Source organism: Bombina bombina, chromosome 7 (assembly GCF_027579735.1).
Source record: "Bombina bombina isolate aBomBom1 chromosome 7, aBomBom1.pri, whole genome shotgun sequence".
In the NCBI taxonomy this organism is placed as follows: Eukaryota; Metazoa; Chordata; class Amphibia; order Anura; family Bombinatoridae; genus Bombina; species Bombina bombina.
In genome coordinates this window covers 230414594-230433601 of record NC_069505.1, presented here as the reverse complement: position 1 = coordinate 230433601, position 19008 = coordinate 230414594, and the positions used below count along the sequence as shown (strand labels likewise).

At 37.3% G+C, this 19008-nt stretch overlaps 1 protein-coding gene across 5 annotated transcripts in view; it reads left to right on the top strand.

Annotated features, from left to right (window-relative positions):
- The window catches only part of ABCC8 (ATP binding cassette subfamily C member 8), a 594664-nt gene that overhangs the window by 143344 nt on the left and 432312 nt on the right, over window positions 1-19008 (top strand). For all 5 annotated transcript variants that reach the window (XM_053720647.1, XM_053720648.1, XM_053720646.1 and 2 more), the window contains exon 5: window positions 14592-14834. In XM_053720647.1, the coding sequence (XP_053576622.1) occupies window positions 14592-14834 (243 nt within the window). The remainder of the gene's footprint in view (window positions 1-14591; window positions 14835-19008) is intronic.

Sequence of the window (19008 nt, the reverse complement as noted above, 5' to 3'; positions counted from 1 at the left end):
AACAAATCCTGAATATAACAAAATTAACAAGGATATCAGTGAAAGGACTGATAGATATCAAGAAAATGTAGTCTCTAACAAGAATAAGAAATTACAGAGAGATCATGAAGACTATACCAATGACTGTGTATACACATATAATCGTAAGAACGACACGCAAGAACACATAGCTAATAATTCAAACAGTCAGAGCGAATGGACCAAGGTCCAACATAGGGGAAATAACAAAAGGCATAAGACATCATTTACTGCAACTAACACCATGCACACATCTTCACAATCATACACCACCAATCCTTGGCATCACAACAAAATATCTCACAATTCCAACACAAATCACAACAGATCACAACATTATCACAATTATAATGGTGGACCCAACAGGAACCAACACGATTACAGAACTCATTACAACCATAATCACAACCACCAAACACAAACACAACACTCATACCAATATACACAAGCACAACAACACAATTACAAACAAGCACATCAATACAATTACAACAAATCATTTCAACCACAACATAATCAACAATCGGGAGGACAATTGTCCTGTAACAAAGACTCCTATTATGGAAGACAAAATAACAATAGTTATCATTATCAACATCCAGAATATGCTACACCGAATACACATTCACTAAGAGAACCAACATCTATATCTGTAAACACTGAATTCAACTTTCATCATAACAATGCACATCGTAATTTGTATCAAGATACATTTGAACATCCTAATAGATTCAGATTATTGTCCATTGAACACAGAGAATCCTCATAAGATGTAGAGAGTCCTAGTACAAGTCACGGCCCAGCTCCTTTTTTAGGGGTAGCTCCATTTTTAAGAACAGAAAGTCTGCATACAAGAGCAGGCAAAAGACCGCACACTACAGAAAACGAGGTTCCAGAGGCAGAGCCCTTGCCGCCAAGAAAAAGGACTTATCCAGACTAGATCAGGGATCTTTAATCTGTCCACTTATTCATTATCTATCCCAGAAAAAAGAGTCTTAAAACAAGGGCTTTCTTTCTGTCCACAAAACAAGCCCAAAATGTTTGATATTTTTGTGTATTTAAATAATTTCACATATAAACTTAGTCTACAAAAATACTTTGCAAATAAAAAACTCAAAACTGATCATATCGATTCTTCAATGACCCAAACCATTTTGACCGATTCCATGCCACCAGCCCACCAAACAACAATTTAGTTTGCCTATATTCAGAAACTAGTGATCTTACCAATCATCTGTTTGATGGATATATACATACCGATGTTAAAAATAAATCCAATTTCAATCCCACTAATATAGGAAATTATCATATAGATTTGTACCACAGTATGGTTTTAGAAGATTTTGACAATTTATTGAGGACAAAGAACAAAAAAAGAAATTATTGTCTCATGAGCCAGCAAAAGGCCATTTCTAGTCTTAAAAATAACCCCAACATCATCATCCGCGACGCCGACAAAGGCGGCAGAATAGTTATCCAGGATTTGGCAGATTATATTAGGGAAGCAGACAGGATTCTAGGAGACCAGGAATATTATCAAATGCTACAAGGAGATCCCACTGATACATTTCTAAAGTCTTATACAAAACTGATAGAAAAAGTGTTCACCCTAAAAATCTTGAATAAAAATGAAAGAGATTTCCTAAAAGTGCAAAATCCAGGTATTGCCCACTATTATCATCTACCCAAAAACCACAAAAACAAAATAAATCCCCCAGGACGCCCAATCATTGCTGGAATCGGAAATTTAACTTACAACTTATCTTTTTTTATAGACAAATATCTGCAAAAACATGTAGTCACTTTACCGTCATATATCAAAGATAGCACTCATTTACTACAACATTTACAAAAAATCAATATTAACAATAGAAATCTTTCTTGGATCACCTGTGATGTCAGCTCTTTATATTCAAACATTTCGCACAATTTAGGTTTATTAGCAATTTCACATTATCTTCACAAGGATATTTATTTGCCAAGCACACAATGTGATTATATTTTAGAGAGCATTTTGTTTATTTTAAAGCATAACTATTTCATATAACAAGACAATTTTTACTTACAGATCAAAGGAACGGCCATGGGGACCAGGTTCGTCCCCAGTTTTGCAAACCTATTCATGGGTTTCTTTGAAGAAAAATACATCTATTCAGCAAACTTTGGGGCGAACCTGGTCTTCTATGGCCGTTATATAGATGATCTGATTTTCTTATGGGAAGGAGATCTATCGTTGGCCAACAATTTCATAGAACATTTAAACTGCAATAACAAGGGCCTAAAATTTACGGCCAACATTCAAACCCAAAATATCGAATATCTAGATCTCATCCTCAGTTTAGAAGAACACAATATTACATCTAAGACCTTTTTTAACCCCTTAATGACCGGACCATTTTTCAATTTTCTTACCCTTAATGACAATGGCTATTTTTACATTTCTGCGGTGTTTGTGTTTAGCTGTAATTTTCCTCTTACTCGTTTACTGTACCCACACATATTATATACCGTTTTTCTCGCCATTAAATGGACTTTCTAAAGATACCATTATTTTCATCATATCTTATAATTTCCTATAAAAAAAATATAAAATATGAGGAAAAAATTGAAAAAAACACACTTTTTCTAACTTTGACCCCCAAAATCTGTTACACATCTACAACCACCAAAAAACACCCATGCTAAATAGTTTCTAAATTTTGTCCTGAGTTTAGAAATACCCAATGTTTACACGTTCTTTACTTTTTTTGCAAGTTATAGGGCCATAAATACAAGTAGCACTTTGCTATTTCCAAACAACTTTTTTTCAAAATTAGCGCTAGTTACATTGGAACCCTGATATCTGTCAGGAATACCTGAATATCCCTTGACATGTATATATTTTTTTTTAGAAGACAACCCAAAGTATTGATCTAGGCCCATTTTGGTATATTTCATGCCACCATTTCACCGCCAAATGTCATCAAATAAAAAAAAAAGTTCACTTTTTCACAAATTTTGTCACAAACTTTAGGTTTCCCACTGAAATTATTTACAAACAGCTTGTGCAATTAAGGCACAAATGGTTGTAAATGCTTCTTTGGGATCCCCTTTGTTCAGAAATAGCAGACTTATATGGCTTTGGCATTGCTTTTTGGTAATTAGAAGGCCACTAAATGCTGCTGCGCACCACACGTAAATTATGCCCAGCAGTGAAGGGGTTAATTAGGTAGGTTGTAGGGAGCTTGCAGGGTTAATTTTAGCTTTAGGGTAGAGATCAGCCTCCCACCTGACACATCCCACCCCCTGATCCCTCCCAAACAGTTCTCTTCCCTCCCCCACCCCACAATTGTCCCCGCCATCTTAAGTACTGGCAGAAAGTCTGCCAGTACTAAATAAAAGGAGTTTTTCTTTTTTTTAATAAAAAAAATTAAAATGTCTTAGCTGTGATGGACCCCTGCCTTAGCCCCAACCTCCATGATCCCCCCCCCAGCTCTCTAACCCTCTCCCCTACCTAATTGCCGCCATCTTGGGTACTGGCAGCTGTCTGCCAGTACCCAATTTGCCCCCAAAACAAGTGTTTTTTTTTGCCATTTTTTGACATTTTAATGTTTTCTGTAGTGTAGCAGCCCCCCACAATACCCCAACCCCCTCCCCCTCCCAGATCCTTATATATTTATTTATATTTCATTCATTTTTCTCCCCCCTTCCTTTCTCATTGGTGTCAGTGGCCATGTAATCGGGCGCGCACGCGCGCCCCCGCGCGCGCGCACCCGCGCCCCCGCACGCTCCCGGCACCCGGCGTGCACATAGCACTTACAGGAACCGGATGCCGGGTAGCGATGGGCCGCCCACCCGCCTCCCTGATGTGCTCCCACCCACCAACGAACCGGCACCATCGCTACCGGTGCAGAGAGGGCCACAGAGTGGCTCTCTCTGCATCGGAGTCTTCTGAAAAGGTATTGCAGGATGCCTCCATATGGAGGCATCACTGCAATACCCTGAGAGCTGCTGGAAGCGATTGCGATCGCTTCCAGCACTCTCTTAGACAACTGACGTACCAGGTACGTCTATTGTCATTAACTGTTAGTTAATGCATGACGTACCTGGTACGTCAGTTGTCATTAAGGGGTTAAAGATGTCCACAGTAATAGTTTTTTAAATTACCACAGCAATCATCACAGGAATTGGATACACAATGTACCCTATAGTCAATTTCGTAGGATGAGACGAAATTGTAGCGATTATAACACTTTTTTGGAACAAAGTCAAGTATTATACAATAGGTTTATTGAAAAAGAATATCCCCCCATTTTACTAGACAGGGCCCTTGAGAGAGCGAAAAATCTTAATAGGGAGGATATCCTAGCAGATAAAAAAACCAACAAAACAGATACACCTTTTGGAGAGAAAGAAACCTTTTTCACAATATAATTCTGATTTTCACAAAATACAACACATCATAAAAAAACATTGGTATATAATACAAAGGGACCCCATTCTCAAACATTTGGTAAAAGAAACACCAAAAATCATATATAAAAGAGCGCCTACACTTAGAAATCAGCTAGCTCCCAGTAAGAAAGTAAAACACAAACTTTCTAATAGAACATTACAAAATCCTAATCAGAACAAGGGGCTATTTGGCCTTCGGGGTATTTACAAATGTGGCAAAACAGGATGTGGCTCTTGTAAAATTATCAAATCAGGGATTAAAAATTTCAAATCCACAATCACTGGTGAGATTTTCCAAATTCCTATCTTTTTCAACTGCAATTCATCTTTTACCGTTTATCTTATGGAATGTTTATGCGGCCTCCAATATGTAGGCCGCACCTCCAGGAAACTGAGAAACAGATGGGGTGAACATCACCGCAACTGTAAAAATTCCAGAAAAAATAAAATTAAACATAGCATACCTAATCATTGTCTAACCAAACACAATGGAAATCCATACATTTTCAAATACATTCCCATTGACTTTATTCCAAAGAGTTCTGACTACAACAGACTCACCAGACTGATAGAATTCTATCAGCCAATCGGAATTAAGGTAGGAAAAATCTGATTGGCTGATCCAATCAGCCAATCGTATTGAACTCGCATTCTATTGGCTGATTGGAACAGTATATGGATAGAATATTACTAAAGGTTCTAAGTCAGGGAGATAACAGGTGTAAGTAAAGGGGTTATTCAAACAGCAAGAAGGAAGAGACAGATCATAATAGTAAATAAAAGGAATGAATGCTGCAGCTTCAAGTGAAAAGGGAAAGTGGCAGATCCAAGACATCTGTGCAGATGACAGAGAGAAGGATCCCTCCTAAGTAGGGAAAGCTTGTGTATGTGCTATAGTATGTCAGTCTTGTGATGTATATAACTACAGGCACAGGGGCCCATTTATCAAGCTCTGGATGGAGCTTGAGGGCCTGTGTTTCTGACGAGCCTGCAGGCTCGCCAGAAACACCAGTTATGAAGCAGCAGTCTAAAGACCGCTGCTCCATAACCTGTCTGCCTGCTCTGAGGAGGCGGACAGACATCGCCGCAATTCAAAACGATCGAGTATGATCGGGTTGATTGACACCCCCCTGCTAGTGGCCGATTGGCTGTGAATCTGCAGGGGGCGGCGTTGCACCAGCAGCTCACAAGAACTGCTGGTGCAATGCTGAATACAGATAGTGTATTGCTCTCCGCATTCAGCAAGGTCTGTGTGACCTGATCCGTACTGTCGGATCAGGTCCGACAGACCTTTGTTAAATAGGCCCCATAGTGTTAAGTGGTCTGTTTGTGCCCAGACTCTATTGCTTGAGTTACACTTAGGTTTTCAATTACACCTATTCTATAATGCTAATTTCATAGAAATATGAGGTCTGAAGGTCTAGAGATACTTGTACGTAGTGCTTGGAGAGCTCAGTGAAATATTTATAAACCACTGCTAGCAATAAAAATACATTCAACATTCAACACTGGGATATTTGCCTACATTAATTAGGTACACCTTGCTAGTACCGGGTTGGACCCCCTATTGCCTTCAGAACTGCCTTATTTCTTTGTGGCATAGATTCAACAAGGTGTTGGAAACATTCCTCAGATATTTTGGTCCATATTAACATGATAGCATCATGCAGTTGCTGCAAATTTGTCGGCTGCACATCCATGATGCAAATCTGCCGCATTCCAAAGGTGCTCTATTAGATTGAGATCTGGTGACTGTGGAGGCCATTGGAGTACAGTGAACTCATTGTCATGTTCAAGAAACCAGTTTGAGGTTATTTGAGCTTTGTGACATGGTGGATTATCCTGCTGTAAGTAGCCATCAAAAGATGGGTACACTGTAGTCATAAAGGGATGGACATGGCCAGCAACAATACTCAGGTAGGCAGTGGCATTTAAACTATGCTCAATTGGTACTAAGGGGCCCAAAGTGTGCCAAGAAAATATACCCCACACCATTACACCAACACTACCATCCTGAACCATTAATACAAGGCAGCAAGGATCCATGCTTTCATGTTGTTTACACCAAATTCTGACCCTACCATCTGAATGTTGCAGCTAAAATCGAGACTCATCAGACCAGGCAACGTTTTTCCAATCTTCTATTGTCCAATTTTGGTGAGCCTGTGGGAAGTGTAGCTTCAGTTTCCTGTTCTTAGCTGACAGGAGTGGCACCCGTTGTGGTCTTCGAATGCTGTAGCCCATCTGCTTCCAGGTTCGACGTGTTGTGCATTCAGAGATGGTATTCTGCATACCTTGGTTGTAACGAGTGGTTATTTAAGTTACTGTTGCCTTTCTATCATCTCAAACCAGTCTGCCCATTCTCCCCGTACCTCTGACATCAACAAGGCATTTTCGTCCACACGACTGCCACTCACTGGATATTTTCTCTTTTTCGGACCATTCTCTATAAACCCTAGAGATGGTTGTGCGTGAAAATCCCAGTAGATCAGCAGTTTTTTAATTACTCAGACCAGCTCGTCTGGCACCAACAACCATGCCACATTCAAAGTCACTTAAATCCCCTTTCTTCCTCATTCTGATGCTTGGTTTGAACTTCAGCAAGTCGGCTTCACCACGTCTAGATACCTAAATGCATTGCCATGTGATTGGCTGATTAGCAATTTGTGTTACCAAGCAATTGAACAGGTGTACCTAATAGAGTGGCCGGTGAGTGTATATAGATATAGATAGATAGATAGATAGATAGATAGATAGATAGATAGATAGATAAATAGATAGATAGATATAGATATAATATATCCAGCTAACTAACCTTTCACAGAGACAATCACAATTGTAAATGTATCTATCTATCTATCTATCTATCTATCTATCTATCCAAACACATATATCTATATCAAAGCCCCCCAACCTTGTAATTAGCCTTTCACACTAAGATTTGAAACTATAAGTGTTTATTTTTGTCTTTAATTAGTGAGAATGTCAATTTGAGCAATAGTTACACAAAACAAATATGACACACAAATAATGCGTGTGTTCTAAGCAGCTACTTGTAAGCTCAGGTTGCTGCTATGTAGTGTCTATACGTTACTTTCTATAAGGTCTAGCAATGCATCAGTGTAGCTTGTGTATCCTATGACTTGCTGCAATGCTACAGTTCCCCTATAACCACCTCTACCCAGTTTAGGTTTGCAACTCAGTTTAGGAGTTGCAAAGTCTTTGTAAATTCTACAAGGTCTATAGAGATTGTGTTTAAAATTTGCAAATAAATAAATAAAAGTTACATTTAAAACATCTATAAACCAATTATGTGCCAAATTACGAATGGAGGGCAAATTAACACTCCCGCTTGAGCGATAATTACGCTAGAAGAACGCTTTTTGGGCTCCTCGGTTGCGCTCGTATTATAAGTTGAAAGTAAACTGTTTTTGCTCTAGCGGAAACCCGACTAGTGCAAAAATCGAAAGTTAGAATATTGCGTGTGCGTTCACGTATTCCCCCAGACAAATACCTTTAAACATAACAATGTATATTTATCCAATAACTACCTTCAGCTTTAGCGCAGTTGGCCTAATGCAGTCGGGTTAGCATGCAAGCTATAATAGTTTTTTTTTTTAAATATGTGCTCCATTGAAGTCTATGAGGAGAAGTTAACGCAGTTACGATATCCAAAGTCCTGAAGTTAGCGCTCATCGGTTTTCATTCTTGCACTAACTTTTTACTTTCAACTTGTAATAGGCACGCTAACCCGCCCATATTAAGGGGTAGATTTATTAAGCAGCTACTTCCTACTACCATTGTTTAAGGCTTGCATGAAATGTAAGTTAAAGTGAAGGTAAAGTTATCTTGATGTAGAACTTTAATAATATTCGTTCCTCAAAATGAATATGAGTTTCATTCATAATTTTTTCTAATTTTGAGTCTAAATTAAGTTATCACTGTTTTAACTCACTTTTTCTTAGTCCGCAAATTCAACCCGTTCTTTTTCTTTTCAGTGTTGGTCACGTTTTTTCATTAACCTAATGAAAATCTGACCGTTAGGCGGCCGTCAAAGTATGTTATCCGCCTCCTGGATGATCTGTGTATGCGCTATGATTTAGTTCTTAATCTTGGCATCGACGCTCGCTCCCGTTTCGCGCATGCCTATTGGTATTATGTTGCAATTCACATAATATGTAATAGGCTTCCTACAGATGGCTCCAATCCTGACGGCTCCAATACGATTAGCCAATTAGCGAATGCGCAGTAGAGATAGAAACCGCAGGCGCAGTTCAATTGAGCATCATAAACACACTTTGGAGACACGTATAGAGCGGGTGGGACCGCTCTATACGTCACAGACTACAGAATAAGGACATAGCAGTTGGGAGGAATCAAAATAGGAATGGTAGGGAATTATAAATATCTTTTATTTCATAAATATACAAGAAATTGGGGAAATAAACTTAAGAGTAGCTTATTGAAGTATTGACAAATTCATTAGTATATTCATTATGTAAAAACTTTACCTTCACTTTAAGAAGCAGCGGTGGTTAGACCGCTTCTCCTTAACTTTTCCGTCACCTTTTAGGTGTCGGACTGAAATCATCCTGATCCGATGATTGACACCCCCTGCTAGCGTCTGATTGGCCGCTGGTGATCAGGGGGCGGCATTGCACAAGCATTTCACTAGAAATGCTTGTGCAATGTTAAATGCCGACAGCACAGTGAATCATGTCCGCTCGCCGCTTGTTAAATCTACTCCTAAACGTTTACTTCCGGTGGTGTCACCACATGAGTGAAAAAAATATTTAGCGCAACGATTTGTAATCTGGCTCTATAAATGTTAATACAAATTCATAATGTTATAAAAAAATAAAATACAACTATATTTATATATGTTGTGATTAGTTTGTGTTTAATGTTTACCTATTTAAATGATGTTTTCTTAAAAGATGTTCATACTCATGCTTACTATTCGCAGGTAAAGGACATATAGGGCTAGATTACAAGTGGAATGGTCATTTATCGCGCCCCCATAAACGGGCAAATTCTCCCATTTACCGGCGCACAATAAATAACCAGCAGTTTATAGTGCGTTGATCTCAATTGGCCCCAAAATAAAGTATATTTTAGTTTTTTTATTTAAAAAAAAAAAAAGTAGCATTTATTTAATTTAAAAAAACTGCGCAAAGCTGTTTTTATGGCTTAACGTTGGCGGGTGTGAGGTGTTAGGAAAAAAGGGCACTGAAAAGTTGCTTATATACATATATATTTATGTGTTAATATGTCCAGTATATATACACATAGTAACACATAAATATGTATTTATTCATATACATATTTATATTTAAATTTGCTGTCATCACTGCATAACTTACCTTATTGCTGCGCTAGGTTCTCATGCTGTTCCTGACAGCATGAGAACAAGGCTCCCATTGAAGCCTATGGAAGAGCGCTCTATTGAGCTCAAAGCTTTCATGCAATGTGAACGTGAGGTCATTTTCGCATTGTGGGCCACTTCGAATACCAGCGCACAATTGCGTGCACTGGTATTATGAGTGGAGTGCAAAATTGCGCTTGTGAATGTAATCCGCTCCCTTTATTGTGAATGTGGTAGTGTTACCGGGCAACATACTCTGAAACAAGCTATATGCTTTTACATCCAATAAGCTGCTGAGCTGTACCCACGCCAATAAGGAGATGCTACACTGGGGATTTGGCTTCAATATTTCCTTTGGGTTGGATTTGATCTGACCACTAAACTGAAGCCCCTAAAAACATAGCAATCTCTTTCCTTTGTATCTATAGGCTCCATTGTAGCAATTCGCATAGCACCTAGTCCCATTTGTGTAACATCCCAAAGGGATAAAAACATAGTTACATTCCTGTAGCAGTAGCGCTGCTGAGCTAGGCCTGAGCAGTACATGACCAGTGATTAGAAGCTGTAAAACTCCTAATGTGGAACCTTCTGTGTTGTAGTCATTTAAATGGGCCCACACATTTACCTCTTTCTATTGATATCCTTAGTCCAAGCTTAGTTCCTTTTTATTGAGAGCATACTAAAGTAAGCTCATGAGTATTCACATAGCTTTACCAATATGTCAGCAGCATTTGCAACAATGTTTGTAACAACATTATACTGCAGGTTCTCAAGGCACTTGCATGCTCCTAAGTCTATCTCAATATGCTCTGATATAAATCAGCCAAATGTCAACAAAGGTAACTAAGAGAAAGCAGAAAATGTAATAATAAAAATTACTTTTGCATGGGTTAAAAAGAGAGTTTCCTGGGAGAATTCATGTAATTATAAAATGATGTAATGAATCCAGCGGAATGTAACGGTTACAAATAAATGATAATAATAGCAATAACAAAAGGAGCACTTCATGGGGCTGAGTTATCAACCCCAGAATGCAGCCGTATGCAGCTGTTTCCGCGTGAACCTTCAGGCTCGCTGGAAAAGACAGCTGCTCCTTAACTCGTCCGCTACCTCTGAGGCGGGGGACTGCAATCAGCCCGATCGGATACGATCGGGTTGATTTACACCCCTGCTAGTGGCAGATTGGCCGTGAATTTGCAGGGGGCGGCATTTCACGAGCACTTCACCAGAACTGCTTGTGCAATGAAAAATGCAGATAGCATATGTGCGGCAGACATGATCTGCTACAGCGGCGCCCGCACAATGATAATTCGACCCCTATGACTGCACTGATATGTCTCATTAAAGTGACATAAAACTTAATTTTTCTTTCATGCTTCAGATAGAGAATACAATTTTAAATAAAGTTTCCTAAGTAAATTGTATGTTCTATCTGAATCGTGATCATTATGTCCCTTTAACTTATAGGTTGTTTTTTTTCAATCTGTATCTACATTTGATTAAATTCCTCTTAGCATTTAGTTCTCCTTAACAGGAAAGAGAAGATTTTCATAAAGTTATGGATTAAGTTTTTTTGGGGGGGGTTTGGTGGGTGGTAAAAACACTTTAGAAAACGCAAACTGTTTTCTGGCTTGGACGCACTCTCTTGCTCAGTCTCTGTCTTGTTCATTATCTGTGAAATTGGTATTGACATGGCAGTTGTTACCTAAAAACAGTTCATTTGTACCTTACTGCCTACAGTCTTGAGTATCTCAGAATGAGGTCTGAACATTGTTTTATGGCGTTCGGTGAAGAGCTTTGGAGCAGTTACATCCTTAATTGTGACAGTTCTCCGGGAGACTTATGTAGATTATCTCGCGCTTACATAGCTTGTGGAGCAGAAGTGGCTGTGATAGTGGGCGTTTGTACTTATATGCATTATGTTGATTGTGTATGCGCACTGAAGTGTTAGATATGAGTTCCTGGAAAATAATAAATAGTCTTATCTATGTCAGACTTAAATATAAAACACATTTTTTCCGTTTCCCTTTTGCATACCTGGCTCACATGGATATAAGCTGTAAATTATGACTGCATGCTCATGTATAGGGTTACATAAAAAAGCTGTCGTCTCATTTATTCTTCAGATTTCCTCAACTTTACTCTTTAAGAGCCTATTTGTTCTTTTCTTTCCTCTTCCTGAACTATTGGTTTCTCACATTTTGAATCTTGTCTGTGGACTGCAAACATGTAATACCCTTTTCTATACTTCTATGTACTCTCTCCTTACATCCTTCAGTCCTCACTCTACTGAATTTATCCCTCTTGGGTGGAGATGTCCTCCCTTTCTTTGTATATCCACAAAATACATGATGTGCTATGGTGCTGTGGAACTTTTGGACTTTCTTTGTATATCATTGCTATGGCTTGTCTGGAGACAAACGGCACATGGTGTATGCCGCTTACTATATTCCACAATGTAGGTGCAAAGCAGCCAGGGATCTCACAGCGTCTTTGCTAGCTCTTCAGTGGTCAACACTCCGCTTATTCTTCTGTTCTGTAAGTGGATAGTGCAATAGCAAAAATATGCAGCACTTTCTGTAGTTAGACCAGCAAAACATTACACCCAATATTTTATAGTGATGTGCAAGATAGATCAATATTGTTACTTTTAATGGCTGTAGTTCAACCCTTTTCAACAGGACTCATCAGACTTTCTACTTAGGTGTAACAAGCAGAAAAAAAAGTCAATGTATCATAAAAAAGCTGATATGTATTAATAATAAAACAGTATAGTCCAGATTAAAAGTGGTGCGCTAAAATTAGCATGGGTTGCAAAAAGCAATATCATGACCGCGCTAACTTGCTTGTGTATTACAAGTTGAAGTAAAGGGGTATGCTCTAGTGCAAACAAAATTTGCTCTCGTCCGGTTAGCATGACTGAAGAACTAGTGTAAAGTGTAAGGGGTAAAAAAAACAGTTGCACCAAGTACAACATACGACGTACACTCATATATACACTATCTGATAAAATTTCATATAAATATTAAAAATATATATTTATAAGGGTAAAATGGTGTATGGTATATGGCAAGGTGTTTGTCTGGAAAGGGCAATATTGTATGTGTATGTATGTGTGTGTGTGTATATATATATATATATATATATATATATATATATATATATATATATACACACACACACACTTTGGGGCCTTCCCAGACAAATACATTTAAACATGAATATTAATATTTTTTACATTTTAATATTTCTTATGATGTTTTATTGTGTTTTTAATATACATTTTTCATATTCCAATGTTCTCCACATATAAGAAAATGTTCTTTGTATTTTTAAATGTAAATATATATATATATATATATATATATATATATATATACATACATACACAGTTTATCTGTATATATCTATACCTCTATATGACCGTTTAGCATGCAAGCGATAAGTGCGCATCAGGTTTTGATCGCACGCTAACATTTTACCTTCAGCTTGTAATATGCGTGCTCTCCCGTTCGCCACTTGTAATCTGGCCTCTGTTTTGCTTCTTTACCATAAAGCTTAGTCTCTCTGAATGGTGTAACTTACTGTTTCCTTTTTTATTTAAGCCTCTTCTCACTCTTGTTACTTTCAATTTTGTCAATAGCAAAAATAGTTTTCTAATTACTCTGTTGTGTACATAGTTATATGTTCAACCCGTGCAAAAGGATTTACCCTTAGACTTCAAGTCGTGAGCTGAACACAGCCGCTTAATGTTGGCTGCAAATATATTCCTCCCCTGATTGGCTAAGATGCCTACTCATTTCTTGACCAGTATTGGATTGCTAGTTGCTGAATTTATATATGTCTTTAACCTTTTTTACAGAGGAATAAACCCATAGGTATAACCAACAATATAAGTGCAATAAGAAAATACTATAATCCAATAGCAGATTTTCTTATTAAAGGGATATATCCCTTTAATATATCAGGGGTTATTTAAGTCAAATTGTAAAACTATAGTAACTGATTTACTAATTAATAGAGATGTGAATAGGCAAAAATATTAGTTTTGTTCAAAACATTAATTTCTGATTTTTCTGTGGCCATTTGTTTTGGATGAATATGAATTTTGAATTTTTTACAGTTATTTCCAATACTGGAAACAACAACTGTCTGATTGAATTTAAGTGAATGACTAGCTCAGAAAGGCGGACAAGTGCAAGTTCCAAAATGGCTGAGCTTCCCCTAGTTTACAACGTACCTATGCTAGGTTAAAGGCTTTAATGAAAGGCCTGTATGACTAAAACCAACATTTAGTATTTAGTGTCTGCTTGGCTGTCCTTAATATCAATCATTAACAATACTATTGCAGGATTAGACAGGGGCTGATAGACACATGAATGGTCAGAACCCTTGTACATCATTAGCTGATAAGCCAAAAAATGTAACTCCTTTCCTCCTTTCCTGCCCTATTCTGCACCTTTTTTGTTGACAAATGGGAAAAATTAGTGAAACGATTTGGTCAAGCAGTTATTCGTTCTTCATCTGTTTTATCTAATAATGTATTTGTGTTTGATGAATCCCCAAATTCGCTTAAATTAGGGTTTATTTGTATTTGTCGGAAGATGAATGCACATTGCTACTAAATTACTCAGTTATGTTCACCCAGGACAATTCCTAAGTCTTGGCCTGTTACTGTTACTTAAAGACTGAAATAATATGCAGAATGGTTCCTCTAAATTTAAATCATTTACAATTAGAATTTTGCATTTAAACTTTAAATTCTCTTTTACAGAGGTATGTTTTCTACAAAAATTCAAAAGAGGTAAAACCTCCAGAAGATCTTCAAGACCTTGGTGTTCGTTTCCTACAACCTTTTGTCAACCTTCTGTCTAAAGGAACCTACTGGTGGATGAACACGTTTATTAAGACAGCTCACAAAAAGCCAATTGACTTGAAAGCAATAGGAAAGCTCCCCATTGCAATGAGGGCAGTGACTAATTATATCCTCCTTAATGAGGCATTTGCAGCTCAAAGGGTAAGCAAGTAACTACACTATTTTAGTAGCTTATTTGTGCCATACATGTATGCTCACCTGCCAGCATCAGGGCAAAACCCCATTGGGGAGTCCTACTCTAATACATATGTGATGTATTTAAAATCAGTTATACTGCACACCAATGCCTTATTTATCTCTGCCGCCTTTTTAGAGCACAGGTGGAATGGTCTATTTTTTTTATTTTTTTTATAGGGGGCCAAATTATATTCTGGAGTTCTGAGCATAGTTGTGTCCACACCCCCAGGCCAGAAGAATAAATATTTGACTGTTTTAGTTGTATTCCATACCACAAATCGACTGCCTGGTTACCCCAAAGTAGGCACCTAAATCACATCAGTTAAAAGTAAATTGGAAAGATTTTTTTTTTAATTGCATGTGTTGTTTAAAATTAATTTTAACCTCAGTACACCTTTAATTCTATAAGTCTAGTCAACTTCTCAATATAATGCAAATGTGCTTGTTCCATGTCATTAGTTGTTAATGGGAAAACATTTTAGTTTTGAAGAATTATGACTAATACCCTTAGATACTCCTATTCTATTAGTTTATCCTTCACATTCATCATGAAATTAGCTTGGAATGGCTGTCTTTGTATGTAAAGTAAAATGATAATGATGCCTGATTGAAAAATGAAATCTATTTAAAAACATGTAAATGACTTTTGTTAGATGCAGTATGTTCTTCATCCAAAATGTATCTCTAAACTAGAGGCAATCCATTCCTTATAATTTTCTATTTGCTTATTTCTGCAGCTAAATGATTCTGGTTTTTTTTTCAGCATTTGGATTATGATGTCTTGTCTAGAGCATTAGGTAGCTAACATTTTGCCTTAAAGGGACACTAAACCCACATTTTTTTCTTTCATGATTCAGATAGAGCATGCAATTTTAAGCAACTTTCTGATTTACTCCTATTATCATTTTTTCTTCGTTCTATCGCTATCTTTATTTAAAAAGCAGGAATGTGATGCATAGGAGCTGGCCCATTTTTGGTTGAGAACCTGGGTTATGCTTGCTTATTGGTGGGTAAATGTAAGCCTCCAATAAGCAAACGCTATCCATGGTGCTGAACCTAAAATGGGCTGGCTTCTAAGATTTACATTCCTGCTTTTAAAATAAAGAAAGCAAGAGAACGAAGAAAAATTGATAATAGGAGTAAATTAGAAAGTTGCTTAAAATTGCATGCTCTGTCTGAATCATTAAACAATTTGGGTTCAGTGTCCCTTTAAAATAATAATTGTTTGTCAAATCTGTTTAATTTACATTATTGTCAAGCTCATGTGTACTGGCAGTTACTCAGATCCTTTGTCTCTTCTATAATATTTCTTCTAGCTGTACTGTAAACTCTCTACAAAAAACGGGCACTTAAAGGGATAGTAGACACCTTGTAATCACAAGACAATTCTGTTGTGTTGCTATAGAATAGCGAATCAGCCAAGTCTTAATGTTTTTTTAAAACAAATTAACATCCTTTTGCTGCAATTGTTCTTTAATGGACAAACTCCACCCACTGATAAACTCCACCCACTGACAAACTCCACCCACCATTTGTCTTATTTGAAGGAGCCAATCTGAGCTTTAGTCTGCAAACAACAAGGCTAGTCATGGTCATAATGTTAGTATAAAGTCAATTTGTTTTGCAGTTGTTATCTGATAAAACCAATTAGGGACATATATGTAGCAGAGTTAGCCTTGCTGGATCACCAGGGTGCTTTTAAAAGTTCTGATAATTAGAACTGACTGAATTTTCTAAACTAAAATACATGAAAACAGGTGTCCAATAAATAATGAAAATATATTGCACAGTTGTTTCATTGTGCATAATTACACATTTTATATAAAAATCTCAAGGTGTGTTTACTGTTCCTTTATATGTTCAGTTGTCAGGTCACTACAGCTGCAGCTAGAGCATCTAATTTAAAGACACTTTTACCTTTACTTATATTATCAAATTTACTTTGTTTTCTTGGTATCCCTTGTTAAAAAAGCATATGTACATATCCTCAGCAGCAACAATGTACTAGTGGGAACTAGCTGGTGATTGGTGGCTACACCTTTTTGTCTTTTGTCATTGGCTTAAAACATGTTCAATTAGCTCCCAGAAGTGCATTGCTGTTAGGGAGCTGACTTTAACTATGTGTTTAATCCCTTTGCAGTGGTTAAACACCTGGTTATATACAAGAAATAGTACAATAATAAAATGTCCTTACATAATAGAGTATTTTTTTGCATGTTTGTTTTTAATAGCAGCCTGTGCCTTATTCTTTAGCAGTATAATACAATGCAGTACAACAGTAGCTCACTCCTGCAGTGCACATCTTACTGCTGGATTATTCTCACAAATAAGTGCATTAAATAACTGCTTAGTACTGTATGTTACTGACAACTGAGGGGGTACACTCATTACTTTGGGAGATTAAATGAACGCTTTGAGGCCCATTTATCAAGCTTGGTATGGAGCTTGTGGGCCCGTGTTTCTGGCAAGTCTTCAGACTCGCCAGAAACAGCAGTTATGAAGCAGCGTTCCATAACCCTGTCAGCCTGCTCTGAGCAGGCAGACAGGAATTGACACAATTCAACCTGATCGAGTACGATCGGGTTGATTGACACCACCCGGCGGGGTGTGAGCTGCTGGTGCAATACTGAATACGGAGAGCGTATTGCTCTCCGCATTCAGCGAGGTCTTGCGGACCTGATCTGCACAGTCGGATCAGGTCCGCAAGATCTTTGATACATAGGCCTCATAGTGTGTATTGCTTACGCCCAGGGGGTAAAATCACCGGTCATGTGTGGAAAATATATATGGTGCACCTTAGGATAGGGTTGAATGACCCTAGGGGGAGCTTTGGAGTGCATTGCAAAACCACCACACCCAGGTCACATGGGCATCTGGTATTTTTGTAGAGTAAAGCTGGCAAACCTATCTATAGTTTTGAAATAACCAAAATAACCATGATGTGTGAGGTAAAAGTAGTAGGGGATTTTAATTTACCAGCTATAGACTGTGAGATACCCTTTGCTAGATCAGCCAGAAGCAGGTATATTATTTAATTCTTGCAAGTGGAATCACTTGAGCAATTAGTTAAAGAAACTACTCCAAATTTGCTATTGTTTAAAATAATAATAAATAATAAATCACACATTTACTACCCATTCCGCAGCATTGCACAACCAATATTGTTATATTAATATACCTTAAAACCTTTAAAACTCAAAGGGCCAGATTACAAGGGGAGTGATATTTAAAGGGACATGAAACCCAAACATTTTCTTTCATGATTCAGATAGAGAATACGATTTTAAAAAAGTTTCTGATTTATTTTTATTATTAAATTTGATTAGATCTCTAGATAGGTAGCATGCACCTATCTGGGGCACTACATGACAGAAAATAATGCTGCCATCTAGGGCTCTTACTATTGTATAACACTTGCAATATACTGTTGTAGACACGTGTACACTCCTGAACTTCCATTCCTGCTTTTTAACAAAGCTTTTGTTTCAGCTCCTCTTGTTGTAAAGATCTTTATTAAATAGTTTATAAAATAACTTAAATACATTTTCATGTTTATCACATGCTTTGTCAGTCACAGGGCAAGTCTTTTTACTGGATTCAAATTGCTAAGCAATGTTTACTGAGATAAAACTATAGAATATAACTGAGAGTAAGGCTGAACCGTAGCATTTTACTAGTATTGATGTCATTTTAACAAGACCATGTGACAGTAACATAAATAAATCATTTAGATATGAACCAGATTATCGGATAATAATAAATGTATTTAACTTCAGAGCAAACGCTACATTTCTAACCAGTCAGGTTGTCAGGTTTTCTTTTGTAACTATAAAAAAGTGTATATTATTTTCTATAAACTACTTTAGCTCCACCTGAATATTCTTTTGGGGTATTTTTGCAGCTCACTCAAGTTTATGACGTCATCTCTTGGAAGCATTTAAAGGGACATTAAACACATTTTTTATTTTTGCATTGGAAATTATTCACTGCATCACAACAGATCTGCACATACAATAAATGTTGTAAAATAAATAAAAATCGTATAAATATGTCATGTTTTGCAACCACAGGACACACCCATTCAAAAACCTCTATAATGTTGTTTATCTTATTTGGTTTGCTGTGGCCAGTTACAGAT